The sequence below is a fragment of the Moschus berezovskii genome, chromosome 27, assembly GCF_049115385.1.
Source record: "Moschus berezovskii isolate FMDL1 chromosome 27, NW_MosBer_1.0, whole genome shotgun sequence".
Classification (NCBI taxonomy): Eukaryota; Metazoa; Chordata; class Mammalia; order Artiodactyla; family Moschidae; genus Moschus; species Moschus berezovskii.
Window position 1 is genome coordinate 38786212 of NC_142486.1, and position 21738 is coordinate 38807949.

At 63.7% G+C, this 21738-nt stretch overlaps 2 protein-coding genes across 6 annotated transcripts in view; one reads left to right on the forward strand and one right to left on the reverse strand.

The window, feature by feature from the left end:
• The window catches only part of CORO7 (coronin 7), a 52243-nt gene that overhangs the window by 28031 nt on the left and 2474 nt on the right, over positions 1-21738 (forward strand). For all 4 annotated transcript variants that reach the window (XM_055409370.2, XM_088833094.1, XM_055409371.2 and 1 more), the window contains exons 10-23: positions 16656-16710; positions 17104-17161; positions 17253-17398; positions 17480-17572; positions 17690-17821; positions 18248-18374; positions 18688-18863; positions 19325-19433; positions 19547-19633; positions 19712-19854; positions 19929-20033; positions 20109-20194; positions 20919-21060; positions 21150-21239. In XM_055409370.2, coding sequence (XP_055265345.2) covers positions 16656-16710; positions 17104-17161; positions 17253-17398; positions 17480-17572; positions 17690-17821; positions 18248-18374; positions 18688-18863; positions 19325-19433; positions 19547-19633; positions 19712-19854; positions 19929-20033; positions 20109-20194; positions 20919-21060; positions 21150-21239 — 1549 coding nt within the window. The remainder of the gene's footprint in view (positions 1-16655; positions 16711-17103; positions 17162-17252; positions 17399-17479; positions 17573-17689; positions 17822-18247; positions 18375-18687; positions 18864-19324; positions 19434-19546; positions 19634-19711; positions 19855-19928; positions 20034-20108; positions 20195-20918; positions 21061-21149; positions 21240-21738) is intronic.
• On the reverse strand, positions 763-11435 carry VASN (vasorin). Of its 2 annotated transcripts, none has more exons than XM_055409373.2 (2): positions 11288-11435; positions 763-3421 (listed from the first exon to the last, which is right to left on the reverse strand). In XM_055409373.2, exon 2 carries the CDS (start codon positions 3417-3419, stop codon positions 1407-1409), a length of 2013 nt encoding a protein of 670 aa, XP_055265348.2. In that variant the 5' UTR covers positions 3420-3421; positions 11288-11435; the 3' UTR covers positions 763-1406. The 2 variants fall into 2 exon arrangements, with proteins under 2 accessions (XP_055265348.2, XP_055265347.2); XM_055409372.2 differs by having other exon boundaries at positions 763-3428.

Consider the following 21738-nt stretch of genomic DNA (forward strand, 5'->3'; position numbering starts at 1 on the left):
CCCTAGTCCTGCCCCGCCTCGGCTGGTGGCTTCCAGGAAAACACTCAAAAGTCCAGGGTTTCTGGGAAGCCTGGGTACCCCCCCAGTGCAGAGTAGAGGGGAGTCTCGGGTCAGCAGATCTCTTGCCCTTGGGCACCGCCTCTCGCAGCCCTGGCTAGACCCCCGCCTGCTTGCCCACAGGGTTCCTGCCACTCAGGACCTTGCTCCCTCCACCATGGCCCCATCTCTGTGGCTAGAGCAGAAAGACAGGCTGGGGTCTCCCCGCCTGAGCCCACGCGGAGGGGCCACGGGGCCACAGGCAGGGCTGGGCCCGCCTGCCGCCTGGTCCAGGGCCGCCATGGGTCTGGGGGACACGGCTCAAGGCACCGCTCCCCAGAGGAGGGCAGGCGGTGCACTGCTGGTCAGACCCGTCCCCGAGGAGGGACCCTTGGGGGTCTGTGTCTGCTGCAAGCCTCTCCCAGGAGCCAGGCAGCTCCTGCTGGCAGAAGACAGCCTGAAGAGGGGAAGGCTGCCCTCAGCGTTTTCCTGCCCCGAGGCTGAAGTGGTCCCTCTCCCCTCCCTGCTCCCACCTGGTCCCCCGTCTCCCTAGGAGGCAAGACCAGGCACCTCAGGTGAGCTGGACAGCCCATGGCGTGCCGATGGGGTCCTCACGCCTGCTGGGAAGCGGGGTCCCGGCTCCCAGCTCCCTGCTTTAGGCCGACCCTGCGAGCCCTCACCCCCTCTGCGCAGGTGCCCTGGGGCCATGCTGAGAAACATGCGTGCTTCTTTTCATCTTTTATTTTTCTTACAAAAGGCCTTCATATCATCATTTGTCTTAAAAAAACCAAAGTCCTTGTCTCTGAGTTTGAAAAACATTTTCCCAGAATAAATGGGAAAGGATCTTTTATAAATACATTTAAAAAAAAACAAAAGCGAAACTTGTTCCTAAAGCATCTTTCTTTCCAGTTTCTTTTGCTCCTTTGCTCCCCAGGGCTGAGGCAGGATCACCCACCCCCATCCCCAGTCCCACTCTCCCTCTGCTCTCTTTTCCGGGGGCTTCCTTCACTGGCTCCCCAGAGTCTCCTTGGGGTGAGGGGCTGGCAGCCCCAGGCCTGTGTTACCAGCACACGGCAGGGCCGGCCCCACCCCAGGGGCTGCACGTTGCAGAGGACAGGGTGATGCCATTCTCTGGAAACTCGGGCAGGGGTACCCTTATGAGGGTCATCCCCTGGGTCCCAGCGTCTCACAGAAAAGGAGACTATGGTCCAGAGACGGGCAGGGACGTGCCACGGTCACCCAGCCCGGGTCCTGATGTGTCCTCGTCATCCGGATCTGAGAAGCTCCTTGATGTGGCAGCAGGAACCGGACCTCCTGGCCGGTCCCAGCGGGGCCGAGGGCCTGGCCCTGGCGGTTCGTCCCTCCCAGGCTTAGATGTAGGGCTTGGCTGGGAGGGGCCCCTGCGGGCCAGGCCCCGAGTAGCCCATGAGTGGCACCTCGCACTCCAGCCCGCCAGGCAGGGCCTCCCCACCACCCTCCAACACCTTGGGGTCTGGCTCCAGGGGCGCCTTCACCCCCTCCAGCTCCAGGGGCCCGGCCCCGGGTCCCACTTGCCCTTTGCCCTGTGCCACAGCCGCGGCAGCCCGCCCCCGCCGCACACAGAAGGCTGCCCCGACGGCAGCCAGCACGGCCAGGAGCACAGCGGCCAGGGCGGGTGCGATCAGGAGCGGCAGGTTGCCCTCGCGGGCCTGGGTGACTGGGGCATGGTTGGAGCGAACGGCCGGGGGCGTGCGGGCCTCCCCACAGGCCTCCTCACCCTCAGGCACCCTCCCAGCCCCCAGGGCCCGGACGCAGATGGAGTAGGTGGCGTTGGGCTGCAGCTGGGTGACGGTGTACTCAGAGAGCGAGGCGGGCAGCCGCAGCGTCACTGGCCGCTTGTCAGGGCCCGAGAGGTTGCGATAGGTGAGGCGGAGGCTCCTCAGCTGCAAGGCGCTGCCCTGCTGGAAGCGCTGGAGCCCCACCCGCAGGGATGTGGGGCTGGCGGGCTCGATGCCCAGGGGCAGGGGCCGCGGTGTGGCCGGGGCAGGGCTGGGCCTGGGTCCCGGCCTCACCAGGCCCTCGCAGTACAGCCCCGTGAAGCCCTGAGGACACAAGCACTCCAGGTGGCCCCGTGCCCCCAGGTGGCAGGTGCCCCCATTGAGGCAGATGGACGCCGGGCAGTCCCGGGGTGGGGACACAGGCCCCACAGTGGGGGGTGCAGGGGGAGGCCGGCTTGGGGCCTTGGTGGCCAGCTCTGTGGGGCGGAGCTGGGTGGGAGCCAGGCTGGAAGGCGGGAGCGTGGGCTCCCGCATGGGGGCCCTCGTGGTGGGCACCGTGGCCGTGGTGGTGGTGGCTGGGCAGCCAAAGTCGGCGTAGTCGAGGTCCAGGAGCAGCTGGCCGGCGTTCTTGGGCGGGAAGTGGCAGCGCGTCTCCTCAGGGCTGGCCAGGGTCAGGCGGCTCTCCCGGACCCAGGGGCCGAACCAGCTGAGGGGGCACACGCAGTTGAAGGGGTTGCGGGCGGCCGCCAGGAGCCTCAAGCGGGGGAAGAGGGCAGAGAGCTCGTGTGGCAGGGCCTGCAGGCTCAGGTTGCTCAGGTCCAGCTCCTGCAGGGCCGCCAGGCCGGCCAGGTCCTCCGGCCGCAGCTGGGCAATTCGAGTGTTGCCGGCCAGCCGCAGGCGTGTCAGGCCCCGCAGGCCCCGGACGGCAGGGGGCACGCGCTCCAGCTGGTTGTCAGCCACGTCCAGGTCGTGGAGGTTGCGCAGGTGACCAAAGAGCCCCTCGTCCAGCCGCCGCAGCCCCAGGCCAGCCAGCCGCAGTGCCTCCACGTTGGCGGTGTCCAGGATGCCAGGCTCCAAGGCCAGAAGGCCATTATGGCTGAGGTCCAGCAGCAGCAGGCGGGGCAGGCGCAGTGGGGGCAGCACCCGCAGCTCATTATCCTGCAGCTTGAGCTCCAGGAGGCGGTCGAGTGCATCAAAGGCACCAGGCTGGATGTGGCGGATACGGTTCTTGCCCAGGTAGAGGCGTTCGAGGAGGTGCAGGCCACGGAAGGTCTCGTTGGTGATCTCCCGGAGCCTGTTGGCAGTCAGGTCCAGGTTGCTGAGGTTGGCCAGTGCCTGGAAGACCCCCCCAGGCAGGCTGGCGATCTGATTTTGTGACAGGTCCAGGAGTTGCAGCCCCGGCAGGCCGGCAAAGTTGCCCGCATCGAGTGTGGTGATGCCGTTCTCAAAGATGTATAGGCCCACTGTGTCGGGTGGCACGTCCAGAGGCACGGTGGTCCCCTGGCGGGCGGTGCAGAAGACGGTCCGTGGCTGGTTGCACTGGCAGCCAGATGGGCAGCCCTGCACCCCAGGCCCCAGGGCTGGCAGCAGCAGCAGCAGCAGGCACAGGGGGGCCCTGAAGCGCATCTCTGGTCCCTGGGAGCAGAGAGGGAAGTGGGAGACCGTGAGTCAGGGGCCCCAGGGGACAGCCACTCCAGGAAGGGTCAGGAGGGGAATTCCCAGCCCCACTCCGCTCCCCACCCCCAGACCCGACAGCACACAGGAGCTATGAGTCAGGTCCCCCGAGCCGGGGCCAGGCTCCTGGCGCTGCACCGTCACTCCCTCGCTATGTGACTCTGAGCGGTCACGTGGCCTTGTCACGGTATCAGTTGCCATTTCCTGCGCTGACACCAGGGTTCAGTGGGCTGACTGACGCACACAGAGGGGTCCGGCCCCCAAACAGTGACCACGAACAGCTCCCCCCGCCCCCTTAGCTCCAGCCCTCCAGCCTCTCTGCAGCTCAGAGAGAGCACGTGTTGGTCAAAAAGCATCAGGCTCTGTGCCCTCCCCTGAAACCCCCCCAAAAATATCTCTGCGGAGGTAGACGGGAAAGGAGGGAGAACGCAGGTCCTGGAGCGGCAGCCCCTCCCGCAGCATCCGGGAGAGACAGGGCGGGCAGGCGGCCGAGCGCGTAAGTAGAGAAGCTGGCTGCCCCCAGCCGCCACCGCCACGCTCCGCGTCCTGCAAGTGAGGAGAGACCACAGCAGGAAGACCTCATGTGGAAACTATGGGGTCGGTGTTTTTCCACTTGCAAAGTCAGACCTGCCCAGGACGTGGCCAGCAAGAGAGTTCCTGGGGAGGGGGAGGCAGGGAACCTTGGCCTCCAGGCACCCCCATCTCTGAGCCATGATGACAGAACTAAAGGTGGGGGGCCTTGGCCTCCCTGGAGTGGCCCAGGGTGCAGGCCAGGGGACATGGTTTGCGTGGTGGCCCCGGAGAGAGCACCAAGCCTGGAGATGCTCCAGAGCGGATCCTCCGCCATTTCTCAGGGTCCACTTTGGGCACAGGAGGGGCAGCTGCCATCCCCACGCACGAGTGACACTGAGCGTCCACGGTCGCCGCGTTTGGTCGCCCAGCAGCCCTTCCAGGTGGGAGCTGTTCTCCACGCTCCCAGACCACAGGAGAGGGGCTCCTGTAGGCTCAGGCACTTGCTGCCTTCACGCCGCCAGGAAATCTGAGCCGGAGCCCAGCTCCTTAACCACGTCCAGGTGCGGCTGGGCCTGCCCTCCTGACGCGGGGCCCAGTCCTGCCCGTGTCGGGGTAGCTCCCCTAGCGGCTCCAGCTCCAACTCGTAGCTGGAACTGCCTGAGACAGGATGGGGCCACAGCATGGGCCCCCTTCACTTAGGCTTCTGCAGGGAGCTGGGGGTCACCCCAGCAGCAGTCCCTCCACCCTGTGGACCCCTAGACCCCCTGAGAGGCCAGCACGCGTCCCCTCCAGGTGCCTCCAGCTCACACAAGGGCCTTTTGTGCTAAGGCTCAGCCTCCCCTCCCCCACACTGGCCAGCCTTCCAGCCACGCAGGTAACAGGGCCCCCCCGGGCAGCATGCTGCCCACTGCCGTGCATCGGGCTGCCCTCCACAGGGTCGTGGGCTCCTGGACCTGAGTCGGAGAAGGGGGCAGGTGGTCCCCCAGAGACCGCAGTAGTGTTGGGCCAGCTCTAGGTAAAAGCCTGTGGTGGTGTTGGGCATGCCTGGAGCCACCCACCTGCAGGGTTCCCTCTGCCCCTTAACACTAATGACTGCCCTCTGGAGGCCTGACCCCGGCCTGTGCCCCAGCCTATGCTCTCTAGGTCCTGCAGTCCTCTCCCCGCGGGGTGGCCCCGTTGGCTTTTACTTCCCTGAATCCCAGAGACCATCTCTGCTGAGTGAACTGCGGGGAAGCTCAGCCAGAACCCAGAGGCCTGGCGCGCCCCGGCCCCGCTGGCGCCGTCCCCGGGGGGGCTCTGGACCGCACCCAGACTCCTCCCCCGCCTGGGCCTGCTCCACCCATACTGACTCAGAGGGGCGGGTACGGCCTGGCCACCAGATGTGCTGGGAGCGACCCCCGCCCCCTCACCCGCGTGTGGGGGTGAGCTGCCTCCCCCTGAAGTCACCCTCCTGGTAGGGGGCAGGCAGGGTCAGGAAGGGAGCAGGCAGGCTTGGGGACAGGAGGGGGCCCTATCCACGGCCAGCCCAGCCACCCCTACAGCTTCGGCTCTCCCTGGGCCTTAAACAAGGTCATGGCTAAAAACCCACACTCCAGTCTGGCAGCCCTGGGTCAGGGGCGCTTGAGGTGTGAGGTCACAGACAGCAGGCTCCTCTCGGCATCACAGTTTCCCCATCTGTCCACCTGGGCATTTCAGAAAGGACACTTCCCAGGGCTGGGGTGCTTGGCACTGAAGGGTCAGGCGTGGTCCGTGGGGGCCTGGGATGCATATTGGGAGGAGGGGCCTGGTGTGGACTCTGAGCTTCCCTCTATAGTCTGCTGGCCCTTTAATCAGTGAAGCTGTCATGGGCCAGGGGAGGCAGGGATGCTGGGGGTCTGTCTGGCAGAGGGCAGGGGGTGGCATTCTCTGCCGGGGAGACCCCACAGGCAGCAGCCACCTTGCCTCCCAGCCCTGGGGTGCAGGGCTGAGTGTTTTCACCTGAACCCCACTTCCCCCATCCAGAGAGGGGCTGGCACTGAGGTGTGGGAAGGTGACAGCTTGGGGCCGTCAGCTCTGGGGGCTCTGCCACCAGGAACTGATGAGAGGGCCCCAGAGGGTAAAGGCTGACCACGGAGGGTGTGGAGGTGGGGCAGCCGAAGGCCAGTTCCGCCCTACACACGTTTCCAGCACCCTCGTCACCTGTGGGCTGTGTCTCCCCAGCCTTGCTTCACCTGGACTTGGCTCTGAGCACCCAGGGTTGTGGTTCCACGTTCTCCTGTTTGTTTGAAATGGGGAAGTTCTTTTAACAAGTTCTGGGAGCGATTCCGCCTGTCTGGGCGCGTGCTGGTGTGTGTGCGTGCGCGTTGGGGGCGGGAGTGTCTCCCCGGGGTCACAGCTACCCTTGCCCTTGCAATTTCAGCAGCTCTCCGAAGGACCAGGGGCCTAGGCTTTGATATCTGATCTGCCAACTCCAGCAGGGCGGTGGGATCTCTCTTTCTGCAGAGGGTGTGTGGGGGTGCTGGTGACAGCCCTGGGGTGGGGGGTGGGGGGTGGGGGGCAGTGTCCTGTGCCTGCCCACTGCACATGGACTTGCCTGGGCCTGGTCCCACCATGGGGCCCACCAGGGGACCAAGGTGGCTTGGGGCTTTGGGGTCCGACTGCCTGTACTGGTCGCCTGGCCACAGACCTTTGCCTCAGTTCCCATCTGTGAAGCAGGGGGCGTGGGGTGGCTACAGTCCCTGAGTCTCAGGGCTGTTTAGTTTGTATTTGGAGAACGTTCTAAGTGGTCTCTAAATAAGTGGATTGGTAAACATTACCTACTGAGGGTGTCACCCATGAAACCTCTGCACTCGTGAGGTGGGGGAGCCATGGAGAGTATACATTTCAGCACAGACAGAAGGCCTCCTGGGCCCAGGGTGAGGCCTCCACACAGGGGCTGCCTGCCGTGCTTGGACATGGAAAAGCAGGAGAAGCTAGAGAGAGCAGGCTGGGGCAGTGCTGGGGGCGTCTTTCACTCTAGAAGGGGGTGGGGGGAAGTGAGCTGTCCTTTGGCCGGCATTTCAGCATGTGATGGGGGGGTGGGGAGCAGGAGAAGAGACTCTGTGAGTAAGAACGTGGTCATCTCAGCTCTCGGGGACCCAGAGTGTCCCCACCCACCCCTTAGCATGGGACACACCTGTGGGCGCCTACTCACACACAGGCTCTGGGTCAGGCAGGGACTGGCGAGTGGGCGGGACCCGGGCTCCAGACCTGAGTCTGGAGCATCTCCCGTGCCTGGTCAGTTGCGGAGTGGAGGGTAGGTACAGGCAAGGCAGCAGCGGGCACGCGCCCCTTCCTGTACCCGACGCTGCGGAGTGAGTACCCAGGGTCTGGGCTGTGGCTCTGACCCTGCGGCTCCCAGCGCTGGCCGGCCGGGCCTGGCAGTAGCCCAGCCCAGGAGTCTGCCAACCCCCCAGGCAGGCGGGACCGTGCTGGCAGCCAGGACGGCTGGCTCCGGTTTCGCTGACGTGTCTGAGGAGGCTCCGGGTCCGGGTCAGGTCCACCCGCCTCCCCATCCCTAGCGGGCAGCAGCCCCTGGCCCAGCAGGCAGGGGGGGATCTTGATCCTGGACCCTCGTGGAAGGGGCCGAGGAGGCTGAACCTCAGGTTCCCCAGAGATAGCCCTCTGGGCTGAGGGTTGGGGGGTTCTTGCCCTGCCCTGTGATTAAGCGGTGGGGGGGGGCACCACTCTTGGCGTCACCACCTCCAGCCAGTTCTGTTCTTTCTGTGGATGGGGGCCCGACACGCCACGCCACGACTTCATCCGGGTCCCTTCCCTTCCTTTCTCTCATCTCCCACCTATAGGGCTTCTCAACTCCAGCTGCACATTGAAAATCACCAGGAAGCTTCAGAAAAGTTCTAGTGCTCGGATCCTCCCTCCCCCAGGCAATTTAGTAAGACTTTCTGGGGTGAGAACGGGCAGAGTTGTGTTTCAGAGAAGCTCGTTGGGTGGGTGGGTTTCCTTGCCTAGCCCGGCCTCACAAATCCTCAAGCAGAGGGTCCCCAAGGCAGACAGTCTGTACGGCAGCCTGTCTCCCTGTCCCCAGAAGCCTTGATTCCTGAGCCGGAAGCACTGGAAGAGCCAGGCCGGGCTCCCTCCCCGCCCCAATCCACAGCGGGAGCTGCTGGCCCCAGGTGGGTGCCGTCTGGGGCACCGTGGGTGACTTGGCAGCCGCTGGACCTGTCAGCCCAGGGCAGGGAGACCAGTGACTAAGGCCAGTCACCAGCTCCAGGGAGCCCTCAGGGCAGTGGGACGCGCCTTCTCAGTCAGCACAGGTGCCACCCCGCAGGACACCTGCGGCCCAACTCGGAATGGGCTGGTCCAGATGCCACCATCGGCACGTGCCAGTGTGATGCCACCAGGGCTGGGCTCAGAGACGGGGCCTCCTCACCACCCTGTCCCCACCCAGGGCCAAGACACCCATCAGGTAGGGCCCTAACCCTGCAATTAACCCTGAATTTGCCAGGGGAAGACCTTAGTCACCAAGGGAGGCCGCCAGCCCCAAGCAAGCTGAGCCCAGGCTGTCTGCAGCCTGGATGGGATGTGAGGAGGAGGCAGAAGCCCCTCCCCTAGAGGGGCACTTGCTCTCCTGATGCCCTCATGCCTGGGGCTCTCGGTCACCCTGCAGTAGAGGAGGCCCTTTGCAGGGTCTGTGAGCTGATCGGTGGGCAGGTGGCATCAGTGGGGAGGGGGCCACGACCCTGCCTTTCACCTCCCACTGCTGCCCATGTGGGCCCCAGGGCCACCCCAACCTCTTCTCAGCACAGGCTAGCTCCCTTCTTCCTCCTTAATTAAATCTCTCAGGCAGCCTCCAAGGAATGTCAGTCTTATTTCGTTCCCTGGGAGGAGACTGGTGGGGGCTATCCCCCACCTTAGAGAAAAACCGGCCCCTCGCCTGCCCCCACTTCCAGTCCTAAGGTGGCCTGGTGTGGGGGGGGGCACCCGCTCCAGCCTCCTCATACCCGGGGAGGCTGGAATGAGGAAACGCGGGGGAGGCCCACGGGCCTGGCCGACCAGGCGGCCCAGCCAGCTGAGAGAAAGCAGTCCGGCTGCCTCTGGAATGTGGAAACCGATAAAAGGAAGGAGGCCGAGCCCCCGCCCCGCTTCAGGGCACCCCTGCCTGCCCCCAAACACAGCCGTGCTCCGGTCACGCGCGCGCGCAGACACATGCCCACGCCAGACACACACCCACTGGGCTGTGCTTTGAGACACACACACACACACACACCCTCCCCCTTCTCCAAGAACTCTCAAATTCCACAGCAGTGAGGGGAACTGGTTTTCTTGGCAGTGCAGAGCCTTGGGCTCCCTGGCCCAGGGAGGGGACTTGGAGGGGGGCTCCAGGAGGGATCATTAACCCCGTGAAGTGGCACTGCTGTCCCTCCCATGAACTCAGGGCCTGCCAGTGTCAGGGTTGCTTCTGTGGGCAGAGGGCTCACCCCGCCTTCTCTCCGGTCACTTAGGAGAACTGGCCAGCTGGCCTGCTGAGGTGGGAGCTGCCTCCAGGGCCCAGCTGAGACCCTGCCCCCCTGATCCCAGGAGCTGCCCGGCCCAGGAGTGGCGTCCACTTAAAAGCCCCCACAAGGACTCAGCTCTCTTTACCTGGGACTTGTCCTAGCTCCCCCACCAGTAGAGGTGCTCAGGACCCCTCTCCTGCCCAGGGCATCTCCCTGGGGACATCTGCCTGGGACGAGCACAGGTGTGGGCACTGTCTGAGGGAATTTCTCATGTTGAACCCCTCCTCCTCCACGTCCAGGGTCTGGAGAGTGTAGTACCATTACCAGCAAGTGCCCTGGGCCACCCACCCAAGCTGACCCTCTGGACCCTCAGGTCCCAGTCTGCAGCTATAGGAGGCCAGGGGAGGTAGGGACAGCCAGTGCCCGGGCGCCCAGCCTGGCACATGTGTGCTCATCCTCCCTGGGCCGGGGGGTGGGGGGGGCAGATAATGGTCTGGAGGGAATCCAGCTGGGCTGCTCATTACCAGAGCCCTCTTCCTGCCTCTGACACTCTGTTTACAGAAGCTCTGGGGGCTGATTCCCTTGGGAGAAGACCGCAAACTCAGGGGACTGCTCTCCCATCCCCCTGCGCCCGCCTGCCTCAGCCCCCTTGGGCCTTACCAACAGCTGGGCCCATACTGGACGTCATGGCCTGCTGAACCTGCTGGCCCCACTCGGAGGTCACCTGCCCAGCCACGCCTCTGTGCCCCCAATGCCCAAAGTCTAGCCTAGTGGGATGGGACCTCGAGATTTAGTTGAGTCCCCCCCCCAACCCCTGGAGGCTCTTGGCCTGGAGGGGGGGGCTCTGGGTCTTGATGCCACACTCCGTCCGGAGCCTCACCTGCCCTTGGTGTAGAAGGTGAGCAGAGTGACCCTCAGAGCCACTTCCACCTTCCCACCTTTCACACTCCACCCCTCAGCCCCAACGGGAGGGGTAGTCAGCGACCCTGGTGTGGTAATCGTTAACGAATGGGGGTGAGGCAGAACGCTTGGCACCAATCGGCTGGCCTGCCAGTGACCACAGGGGACCTCACAGCCTTCAGGCCCCAGGGCTGCCAGCCCAGGGACACAATAGATTAGGCTGGCTCCAGGCCACTGGGTTCTCAGCCTGAGCAAAGCCCCTTCCCTGGAAGAGGCAGAGATGGGCCACCCTAATACCTGGAGTACAACCTCAGCCAGCCAGGCAAGGTCCATACCCGGCTCCAATGGGGCTGCATGCCTGTGGCCCCCGTGCTCTGCCCTGAGTGACAGGGGCCCTCAGGGCGGAACCCAGGCCGGGGATCTGCACGGGGGGGGGGGGCGGGGGGCGGGGATCAGGGTTGGGGGTTATCTGTGACCAGAACCAGACTATGTCACTCCAGGAGGTAGAAGTAATCTAAGACTATGTCTTAGCCATCCCCTCAAAGGGGTTTGATTCATAAAACTGGTCATGCCGGAGGGCCCAGCCGTAGGAGGAGGAAGCGAGGGAGGGGGTGTTTATTTTGTCTGCTCGCAGCCCCGCAGGCCGGTGAGCCGCGTGCGCGCGCGCCCTCACCCCCGGCCGTGGAGCTGTCGGCGCCCGAAGACTACCAGATAGGGGGACGGGCTGGGGGCGCACGGCGAGTTGGCCCAGGTGATCTTGCAAGGATTGGGGCCCGCGTGCCCGCCCTGAGTGCGTGTGCGCGCGGCGGACAGGGGTGGTGGTAGGGGGAGGCGGTGGCGGGAGGTCCGCGCGCGTGATCGGCGCGTGTGCACAGCCCGCCCGGAGCGCCCTGCGTTCCCACCCCGCAGCCCTCAAGCCCGGCAGACACTCACCGGGCGGCGGCGGCGGGAGCCGGGCGGGACGCGCCGCAGCCTCAGTGCTTCCCAGCCCGGCTACCGGGGTCCCGAATCGCGAGGTCCCGAGGCAGTCGGCGTCCGTTTCTCCCTGCCCCGGGCTCGGGCTGCGGAGTCGCCTGGCCGGGGGCGGGTCCCGCCTTAAGAGCCGGAGGGCGGGGCCGCCGCGGGCGGGGGCGGGGCCGCCCCCATTGGCCGGGGCGGAGCCGGCGGAGACCCGCCTACTCTCCCGGCCGAAAGGGTCTTCAGGCCGGGCAGGCTGGTCGTCACCCGGCCGCCCTCCCGACCAGGCGACCGGGAGAGTCATAGGAGTCCCGCGGTCCAGCCTGGTCCAGTTTGCAGACCCCTGTTTTTTGTGAAAAACGACCGAATATCGAGTAAGACCAAGCGTCCGAAACCTAGATGGGGTAGGACACACCAGGCAGGTGATTTAAACACAAGGAATGCCCCCCACACCCCCAGAGCCTCAGGAGACCTAGGGGACGGCAGCCCCGATGACCTGTCCCAGCCTGCCAGAACTTGCGATTTTTCAGGGAAAACTGGAAATCTGCATTTTTAGGTGGAATCTCTTCAAGTGTGCTGTTGGTGGTTGCTAATCCCAATTTCAAGAACTTCTGGGTAAGGCCACACACACACAGCCCTTGTGCGAACCTCATAAACACAACCTCTATATGCCAAATCTGAGTATTGGGGTCCTATTGCCCGACCTTTGCTCTTGACCGTTTTCCCTGTGACTTAGATGGAGGGGATGAGACACAGGAAGGGTACGTGACAGACCAGCCACAGTTACCGGCAGTGTCAAGGCCAGATGTTCTGGGGGGTGCTGGGCTGAAGGACCGGGTTGGGCCTCACTGTCAGTAGGTTGGGCCCGGGTGCCACTGACAGTGGTCCTTTGATGGGGCAGAAGGGGAGGGTGCCAGGGGCTGGACTAGTCCAGAAAAATCCCCTGCCTTGGAGGCTTCCAGGAAAACATTCTGCTCTGCCCTCCCCCCTCCCACCCCCCACGCTTGTGGTCAAAATTGTGCCTCGGAGCCTTTGGGGACCAGCTCAGCTCCTGACTTGCAGCCAGGCTCCAGGACACCCACCACCCCCTCCAGCCCAGCCTGCAGCCAGCACCTTTGGCTGGGCCAGCTCAAATCTCAGGGGGCCTGATGTCTTATCCCAGCAGACGGCCACACCAGTTCGGGAGGGGGGCGGTTTGAGTGGTCTTTGAAGAACTTGATGGCCCCCAGAAGGCAGGATGGTCTCCATGTCCAGTCTCTAGCAGGGCTAAGCAGAGTTCAGCCGCAACAGTGACCTCCCAGACTTTCCTTTTCAGCTCTGCTCCTCGTCAGGACCTCTCCCCCAACAGGGCCACCTTCCAGGATGGGCGGGGGTCTGCAGCCCTCATTTTTGTTGTTTTCTGTGAATGTGGGGTATGCCTTGCAAACCTCTGAATGTCCGCCCCTAGGCCAGTGTGCAGGCCCTTAGGTGTATTTTATTTGACTCATGCGGGACTTTTTCAAAGTTGGAAGCCACTGGCAATGCTGAAAAGTCCAATGCTTTCACATTAGAATGGAACTTCCTGGCCTTCCTTGAGTGGAAACTCTCAGCCGAGGCTGGGTGGCCGCTGCTCCCTGTGACCAAGGCCCAGACTCAGAGGTCGCCCCATCCCCGCTGTGCCCAGTTGCCCCACCCCAGGCTGCTGCACTCCCCCCACTCCCTGCAGGGTTTGTCTGTGGTCAGTACTGTGTGGCTCTCCTCAGACTGTCCCTGTGCCTCTGCCCTTCGGCCCCATGTCCCCCTAAGGCCCTCAGGGAAGTCCAGCCCAACGCTCCTAAAGGGACAGGACTAGCTGACAGGTCCGGGGCTTCTCGCCTCTGTGACCTGTTTTTGCTGGTAGTGAGATACCCCCTGCTTAAAGCGTCCAGCCCCCGCCCTGATCCCGAGCCTAGGCTCACACCGGCCATGCCCCCGTCCACCCAGAAATTGAAGGGAGGTTCCAGGAGACGCTGCCCCCCAGTTTGTCCATCCTGTCCTTTGTCGGTGTCAAGGCACTACCCTGTCTTTGGACCTAGTTCCGTGGGGGTGGGGGTCAGGGCTTGATTCGGGCAGACCCCCAGTGGCCAGGCTGGGTGATAAGAACAGAACCAAGGGAGCTGGACTGCTTTGGACCAGTGGCAGTGCCCAGATGTCTAGGTGGTGGGTCTGAGTAGAGTGATGGGCTAGCAGAGAGAACTAGGGGAGGGTTCTTGAAGCTGCTTTTCCTGGCAGGCTCCCTGCGGCCCTTCCTGTGTTATTTGCAGCAGCGTTGGGAAAGCTGGTGGGATTATCAGGGGCTGACCCCTCCCAACTCAATGGACGCTTGAGCAAGTTGCGGGAGATGGTGAAGGACAGGGAAGCCTGGCATGCTGCAGTCCATGGGGTCACAAAGACTGGGACATGACTTTGTGAATGAACAGCAAGCCCTCCCCAACAGGACCCACTTGGTGCCACCCTTGTTCTCCCATCATTTGGAACCTGGGCTCAGAGGTCGGGGGCAGATCCAGGCTTTAGACTTTCCATGGTTTTGAGTCCAGAGCAGACACCCAGACCCAAGTCAAAGCCATTCCTAGTGGCAGGCCCAGATGCCAGCCCTTCCCCCGGTGCCATGGAAGCAGGAGAGATGCCCACACCAGCTCTCATTCCCTCTGGCCCCGTGCCAGGCTGGGGCTTGGTTCTGCATTCCAGATCCAGACCTGGCTTGGCTGTCTTTACAAGGCCTGGGGTCAGGCCCGTGCCAGCTGTTGGCCAATCCTCGGGGCTCGGTGCCGTGACCCCATTTCCTAGCCTGTGTGACAGCAGGGGCAGGATGCTCCTGCCTGGCGGAGCTGCTCAGGTAGCTCCGCCCGAGGCGAAGAAGACTGGCCTGACCTGTCAGAGAAGCCAGCCCTGCCCTCCGTGACTTCCTGCCCCTGCGCCCCTAGCACCTGAGTCAGTGGGCCGGCCAGCCGGGGCTGACAGGGGCGGGGTGGGGGGGGTGGGGTGCCAGGTCAAGCCTCTTCAGGAGGTTGGTTTAGAGCACCAGTGAGCCAGTGATGCCAGGGTGGAGCCAGTAGGCCGCACCCCCATTTCTCGCCATGGCAGCAGCAGGATGGCAAGAGTCCCTGCCCAGCCCACTTGCTCTTAGGCTCTTGTTTTCATTCCTACTACCCGTCTCTGCACTGTGACCTCTGCTCTGCACAGGTCTAATCCTGCCTTTCTCGAGATGTGTCGTTTGCTTCTTCGTTGCCCACCTGATGGAAGGAGGCTGAACTCCTTTCCTGATGCCCCAGGCCTTGCTCTGGGTGGCCTCTGCCACCTCACCCTGGCCTCAGTCCCTCCCTCACTGCCCAGGCCACCAGCCAGGTCGTCCTACTTCCTGTTTCTCAAGGCCATGCACCCGCCTGCCACAGGGCCTTTGCATGTGCTGCCCTTTCTGCCTGGAACTCCCTCTTTAACCTTTGAGTCATACGGAATGCCACCTCCCCTGTGGCCAGCCAGTCAGGCCCTTCTGCCCTCTTGCCATGTGTCCCCAGAGAACACTTCCTTCATGTGTTTGCCTGTGGAATTGTATCTGCCTATCACCCAGGCCGTGAACTTTTGAGGACAGAGGTGGGGGCCTGTTAAATTCACCTTCGGTCACAGCTGACGGCCCAGCTAAGGTCTGGCCACCAACCAGCTCAACCAGGAATGAATGATGTGAGTGAAAGTCCAGTTAGAGCCACCGAAGGGATCCACATCTGCTCCCACTGGATCCGGTGTTAAGGCAGAGAATGTCCGAGGTCACATGACCACTTTGTTCCCCTGCTCCCCCTTCCTCCCCACAGCGAGCAGTGGTCAGATCAGGCCAGGAAAGGCAGTTCTGAGCACAGTTCACCCTGCGGAGCCCGAGGTAATTAGAGGCTGTGTTGCTAACAGGTGACCGGCCCGGGTACTCAAGGAAGCTGTTGGAGACACCCAGGGCCCCACCCAGCTTCCCCGTCTGCCCTGGCTCCCTTCCAGCGAGGGTGGGGGCAGGTGGGCAGCCAGCTAGCAGGGGAGCGGATGGGCTGGGCCCTTTGTTGTTTGGGTAAGGGCCGAAGGCAGCTGCCACAGCTGGGCGACCTCTGACCGCTGGGACCACCGTGAGGGCGGTGGGGTTCCATCTGAGGATGAGTGTGTCGGTGTCGAGGTGGGGGTCCAGGCCCATGGGTCCCCAGGGACATGACACCAGACCAGGAGCGGGAAACAGATGAAGCCATCTGTCTGAGTGCTCCTGGTTGTCTCCCCGCCTTCCTCCCCCCAACTCTGGGCCTGGAAGGCGGCACTCACAGGGCTGGTGGGCTGCCAGGGGCCCTGCAGGGCCCAGGAGAGAAAGGGGAGTAGATCCCTGGGCAGCAACAGGCCATTGGCCAAGAGCAGCAGGGACGCTGGGGGCTTCCAGCCTGGCCCCTCTGCCCCCAGCCTCTGCCCTGCCCCAGGGCCCACCTGGGGAACGGGGGCACAGAGAACACGGAGGCTGGGAATCAGGGCAGGAAGGAGCCCTTGCCCTCATCCCCTGGCTCAGGCTCGGGCACAGGGGCTCAGAAATGCTGCTAATGAGGGTGCCGGGCTTCTACAAAGCCATCGAGGCCCAGGAGCTGGGTGACCGAGGCGATGGCCCCAAGCCCTAGTGCAGTCCGGGAGCACCCAGCCGACTGTGCCGAGTGGTAATGGAGGGATGGAGGGGGTCCTCAGGTCCAACCCGCCCCCCCCACCTTTCCCAGCCTGGTGTCTAGGCTGTTGGAGTGAGACCACAGACAAAACCTACATTGGGGGTCGGTGGGGGGGTTTTCCTGGTGCTACTGAACTTGGGAGGAGATCAGGGCTGAGGTGCAGAAAGGGCGGGCAGCTCCCTTGTGCCCAGGGCCTGGCACAGTCCTGGGGGGAAGCAGCTGGGCAGATGGCAGTAGTGTCAGTCATTCAGTCACATCCGACTCCGTGACCCCGTGGACTGCAGCGCACCAGGCTCATCTGCCCATGGGATTCTCCAGCCAAGAATATTGGAGTGGGTTGCCATTTCTTTCCCACCCAGGGGTCGAACTCAGGTCTCCTGCCTTGCAGATGGGTTCTTTACTGAGCCACCAGGGAAGCCCTGGGCAGATGGACCCCAGGAAAGAAAGGCTGGGAAGCGGAGGCATGTCGGGAGCACAGGGAGGGTGGGTGGGTGGAGGGTCCCCAGACACCAGCGTGGATGCCGCTGTACCCCTCCTGGTCACAGTTGAGCTTGGCCTAAGCCCCTGTCTAGGGTCACAACACAGCCCTGCTGCCGCCCCTCAATCATGGGGACTTGGCTGTGTACCCACGACTGGCTATCTCTCTCCCCCAGGTCTCTGATACCCCTGCTGGACCCAGACTCGGGGCTCCTTATCCTGGCGGGAAAGGTGAGGAGAACCTACCCACGTCAGGCCAGAGCTGGTCCCAACTGGCAAAGTAGGGAGTGTAGGATGCTCGCCGCCCCCACACAGAGGGGAAGCTGGGACAGTGCTGCCTGGGCTCCAGCCCCTGCCAGGGGATGCGGGCACATAGTCAGGGTCACAGCCTAGAGTGTGAGTTCCCTGAGGACGAGGCTGGGAATGGAGCAGACGCGCACCCAACAGGCATTTGTGATACTGATCGCTGGGGGCCGGCATCTCAGCTTGGCTCGGCATTTCGTAGGCGTCTGCTGTGATGGTGCTGTGACTCGGTCCTCGGGGAGGGACGGGGCAGCCAGAGTGGAGCCGGGCAGCCTAGACTGCCAGCACGGTCAGCACATGCTCGGGTGGGCTTCATTGCAGGGAGAAAACCAGGTCTACTGCTACGAGGCGGCCCCCCAGCAGCCAGCACTGAGCCCGGGTAAGCCCTGCCTGCCTCCCCAACCTGTGCCATCATCCCCTTCCTCCCCCGGCCTGCCCTGACTGTCCTCCCCCCGCTGTGTCCCCGCCAGTGACCCAGTGCCTCCTGGAGAGCACGCTGCGGGGGGTGGCCCTCGTGCCCCGGCGGGCGCTGGCCATCATGGGCTGCGAGGTGCTGCGCGTCCTGCAGCTGAGCGACACGGCCATCGTGCCCATCAGCTACCATGTGCCCCGCAAGGTGAGGGGTCCTGTGGGAGGGGTGGGGAGGGCCTGGGATGGGGGACCTTGAGCTCACCAGCCTGCCCCTGTCTGCCGCCAGACTGTGGAGTTCCACGAAGACCTGTTCCCAGACACCGCAGGCTGTGTGCCCGCCTCCGACCCCCACGCCTGGTGGGCGGGGAGCAACCAGCAGGTAAGGCCCAGGCCTGGCTGACAGCCCCTCAGGCCGTGGCTGGCACTCAGCAGCCCCGTGTGCCCCCCTCCCAGGGGCCCCACTTCTCCTGCCTCCACTGCGGACCTCTCCCCACAGGTGCAGAGGGTCAGCCTGCACCCCGCCCGCCGGGCCCACCCCAGCTTCACTTCCTGCCTGGCACCCCCTGCAGAGCCCACCCCTGCTGTGGCCCGGCCCACGGGGACGCCTGTGGGCGACTCGGACCCCAGCGTGAGTATCAGTAGGGGGTGGGGATCCGGGCGGGCCGCAGCGTGTGGCCTGCCCCATGGGTGTCAGAAACTCGAGAAGCAGAAGTGAAGAACCCCAGTGTTTTCAAAATCGTGCAAAACACCGAGGAAGTGAGACTTTCACACACACACACAAAATCTAGATTTCTAGCCTCTTTTGAATGATCCTGACCACTCCAGGCCCACCTTCCCACAAAGTCAGGAGCCGGCAGCTGCCACCCGCTGCCCCGTGCGCTAAAGCTCCGCTCACCCCCGTGTCACTTTCTGCCCTGTCAGTGACTGCATCCCCAACCCCATATCCCGCGGTGGGGATTCCCGCCTACCCCGTTGTCCCAGGGTGATGATCCTGGACCCTGGTGGACCACCCACCCACAGAGGGCCGCTGGCTGACCGGGTGCTTCCCCTCCAGGAGGGCTTCTCCTCCCCGCCCAGCTCGCTGACGTCACCCTCCACACCCTCCAGCCTGGGGCCCTCGCTCACCAGCACCAGCGGCATCGGCACCAGCCCCAGCCAGCGGTCTCTGCAGAGCCTTCTGGGTGAGCATGACCCCCTAGCACGGGCGCCCTGGGCCACCCCCCACCCCAGCCACCCTCCTCTGCACTGCAGTCCTGACTCCCCTCCTGTACCAGTCACTTCCTTGTGGGGTGAAGTGAGTCTGGATGGCCTGCACATTCTAAGATCTGGGCAGTTGTGTTGGCCGGACCGGCAGAGGCTGGGGTCCTTTGCCGAGGGGAGCAGGCGGCCCAGATTCAGGGCTGGCCTGGGTGCCCCTACAGGACTTCCCAGGGTAGGCAGGCCAGGGACCCTCACCTCATGTGGCTTCATGTCCCTGCTGCCCCCCACACCCAGGCCCCAGTTCCAAGTTCCGGCACGCTCAGGGCACCGTCCTGCACCGAGACAGCCACATCACCAACCTCAAGGGGCTCAACCTCACCACGCCTGGCGAGAGTGACGGCTTCTGCGGCAACCAGCTGCGTGTGGCCGTGCCCCTGCTCAGCAGCGGGGGACAGGTGGCTGTGCTGGAGGTGAGGGCCAGCCCCACCACGCTGTCCCCATGTCCCCCTGCAGGATGCTGAAGGCGTTGAGTGCCCACGCCAGCTCACCTTCTCTCAGCCCAGTATCCTGTGCTGGGGGTGCCACTCTTATCCCCATCTTACAGATGAGAGTGGTGAGGCACAGAGAAGCTAAGTGACCCATGGGGTCACACGCCGTGTAAGTGTAGAGCTGGGACTCAAACCCAGGCCCCCTGAGCCCCGAGCCTGAGCTCTTCCCACCGCTCCAGCCGCCCCCCTCACTTCCTGGGGTCCTCGCGGTGGGCACTCTGGGCTTAGGGCACAAGGTGGTTGAGCAGAGAGCTTGGGCATCACCCGGGGGGGTCATTGGCTGCAGAGGGTGAGGCTCAGGCATGCCGCTTGCCCTGCAGCCACTGGGACCGGGCTCTCCTACCTGTTACTGATGGGCCTCGGGGTGGGGGCACCTCCCACAGCTGCGGAAGCCTGGCCGTCTGCCTGACACTGCACTGCCCACGCTGCAGAATGGGGTGGCCGTGACCGATCTGGCCTGGGACCCCTTTGACCCCCACCGCCTCGCCGTGGGTAAGGAGGCTGGGCTGGGCGCTGGGCTTGAGGGAGGGTCCCGGGGCCCCAGATGGGGTCAAAGGAAGCCTGGGGTCCTTGGGCCAGCAGTGACGAGCCTGCTTACCCCACAGCTGGGGAGGATGCCAGGATCCGGCTGTGGCAGGTGCCCCCCGAGGGCCTGCAGGAGGTGCTCACTACACCCAAGGCCGTACTCACAGGTGAGAGGGTCATGGTGGGGGCTGGGGGATGGGCAGAGGCTCCTGGGGGCTCAGTGTCACCCCATGCCTCATCCCCAGGCCACACGGAGAAGATCTATTCTCTGCGCTTCCACCCTCTGGCGGCCGACGTGCTGGCCTCCTCCTCCTACGACCTCACCATTCGGATTTGGGACCTCAAGGTCGGAGCCGAGCGGCTGAGGCTGCAGGGCCACCGGGATCAGGTAAGATAGTTCTGAGGGGCAGGTGCCCAGCCATGGGGCAAGAGGCTGCTTCTCACGTTTCTACCTGCCCCCAGATCTTTGGCCTGGCCTGGAGCCCCGACGGGCAGCAGCTGGCCACTGTCTGCAAAGACGGGCGTTTGCGGATCTACGAGCCCCGGGGTAGCCCTGAGCCCCTGCAGGTGAGCAGGATGGTGGGGGCAGCCCTCAAACCCAGTGGGGGTTCCGTCCGGGCCTCACATGCTGTATCCTAACAGGAAGGCCCAGGGCCCGAGGGGGCCCGTGGAGCCCGCGTTGTGTGGGTGTGTGACGGTCACTATCTCTTGGTGTCAGGCTTTGACAGGTGAGGACTCTGGGATCACCATTCCCATCCCCAGACCTCAGCATCCACTGTGCCCTGTCCCCAAAGTACACATACACCTGTTAGGTGTGCAGAAGCTGTCCCCACCCTTACTTATTGGATGGATGGTTGGGTGGATGGATGGATAGATGGATGGGTGAATGAATGGTTGGGAGGATGAATGGATGGTTGGGTGGATGGATGGGTGGTTGGGTGGATGGATGGATGGATGGGTGGGTGGATGGATGGATGGTTGAGTGGATGGATGGGTGGATGGATGGATGGGTAGGTGGATGGATGGGTGGATGGATAGGTGGATGAGAGGGAGAGAGATGGGGAGGAATCAACTGGGGGCCCAGAGGGATGAGATCTGTCCCAGGTGCAAGGAGCCCATTCCTGGTGGGGACCAGATGAAGCACACAAAACAGAACCAAGCCTCCTGGAGAGGTCCAGGGGATGGGCATTTGGTGCTCTGGAGGGAGGATCGGGGGACGGGGGGACCTCCTAAGAGAGGTATCTCTGACCTGGGTCACAAAGGGACTAGCAACCACAGATCTGGAGGAGAGGGCAGTGGACTCTGGGTGGAACATCCCAGAGGGTGACAGCCTGGCTGGAGCAAGGGCCCTAGAGCAGAATGTTGGGGAGAAAAGCCCAGACATACTGGAGTCCTTGTCATGCCTGCCCGGGGCCCCTCCCGCTCTGAGGACCCACTTCTGTCTCCCTGCAGCCGAAGCGAGCGCCAGCTCCTGCTGTACTCAGCCGAGGCCCTGGCTGGTGGCCCTTCCGCAGTGCTGGGGCTGGACGTGGCTCCCTCGACCCTGCTGCCCAGCTATGACCCGGACACCGGCCTGGTGCTCCTCACGGGCAAGGTGGGCTGGGGCACACAGGCGGGGACTTCGGGCAGGTATGGGGGGGAAGGCACCTGAAGCTAGCCGCTTCATTGCCACCATCCCCCTAGGGCGATACCCGCGTGTTCCTGTATGAGCTGCTCCCCGAGGCCCCCTTCTTCCTGGAGTGCAACAGCTTCACATCACCCGATCCCCACAAGGTGAGATCCCCACAAGGTGAGCCGGTGCGCGGACTCCGGGTCCGTCCCCAGGTAGGACCGCGGGCTCTCCGCCCTCTAGTGGCCACGTGGGCAAACTGCATGGGCCAATGGGACCCACGGGTCGCCAGGCCCCGGCTGGCAGGGTGTGCCTGGCAGCCTCGGGAACTGGTCGTTAAATTCACCTATCACTGAAAATTAAACTACGTAAGATTAAGTTTTATGAACCCACAAATAAGTTGCATTAAAGACCAAGGCAATAGATACTTAATTTATCACTTCCCAGTTATTTTATTTGACTTCACTGTTGTTTGTGCTGTCGAGGTTACTTACATCTGTGGGCCCTTGTCTGCCAGAGATCTATCACAAGCTGTTACAGCCCTTCTCTTCCTGTTTCTGTATTCCCCCAGTCACATTGCTGGCGTGAAGTTGGCCAGGCGGGCAGTTTTTACACCATGGAACTAGGCAAATGCTACAAACCAGGCATTTTTCCTCCCAAGAG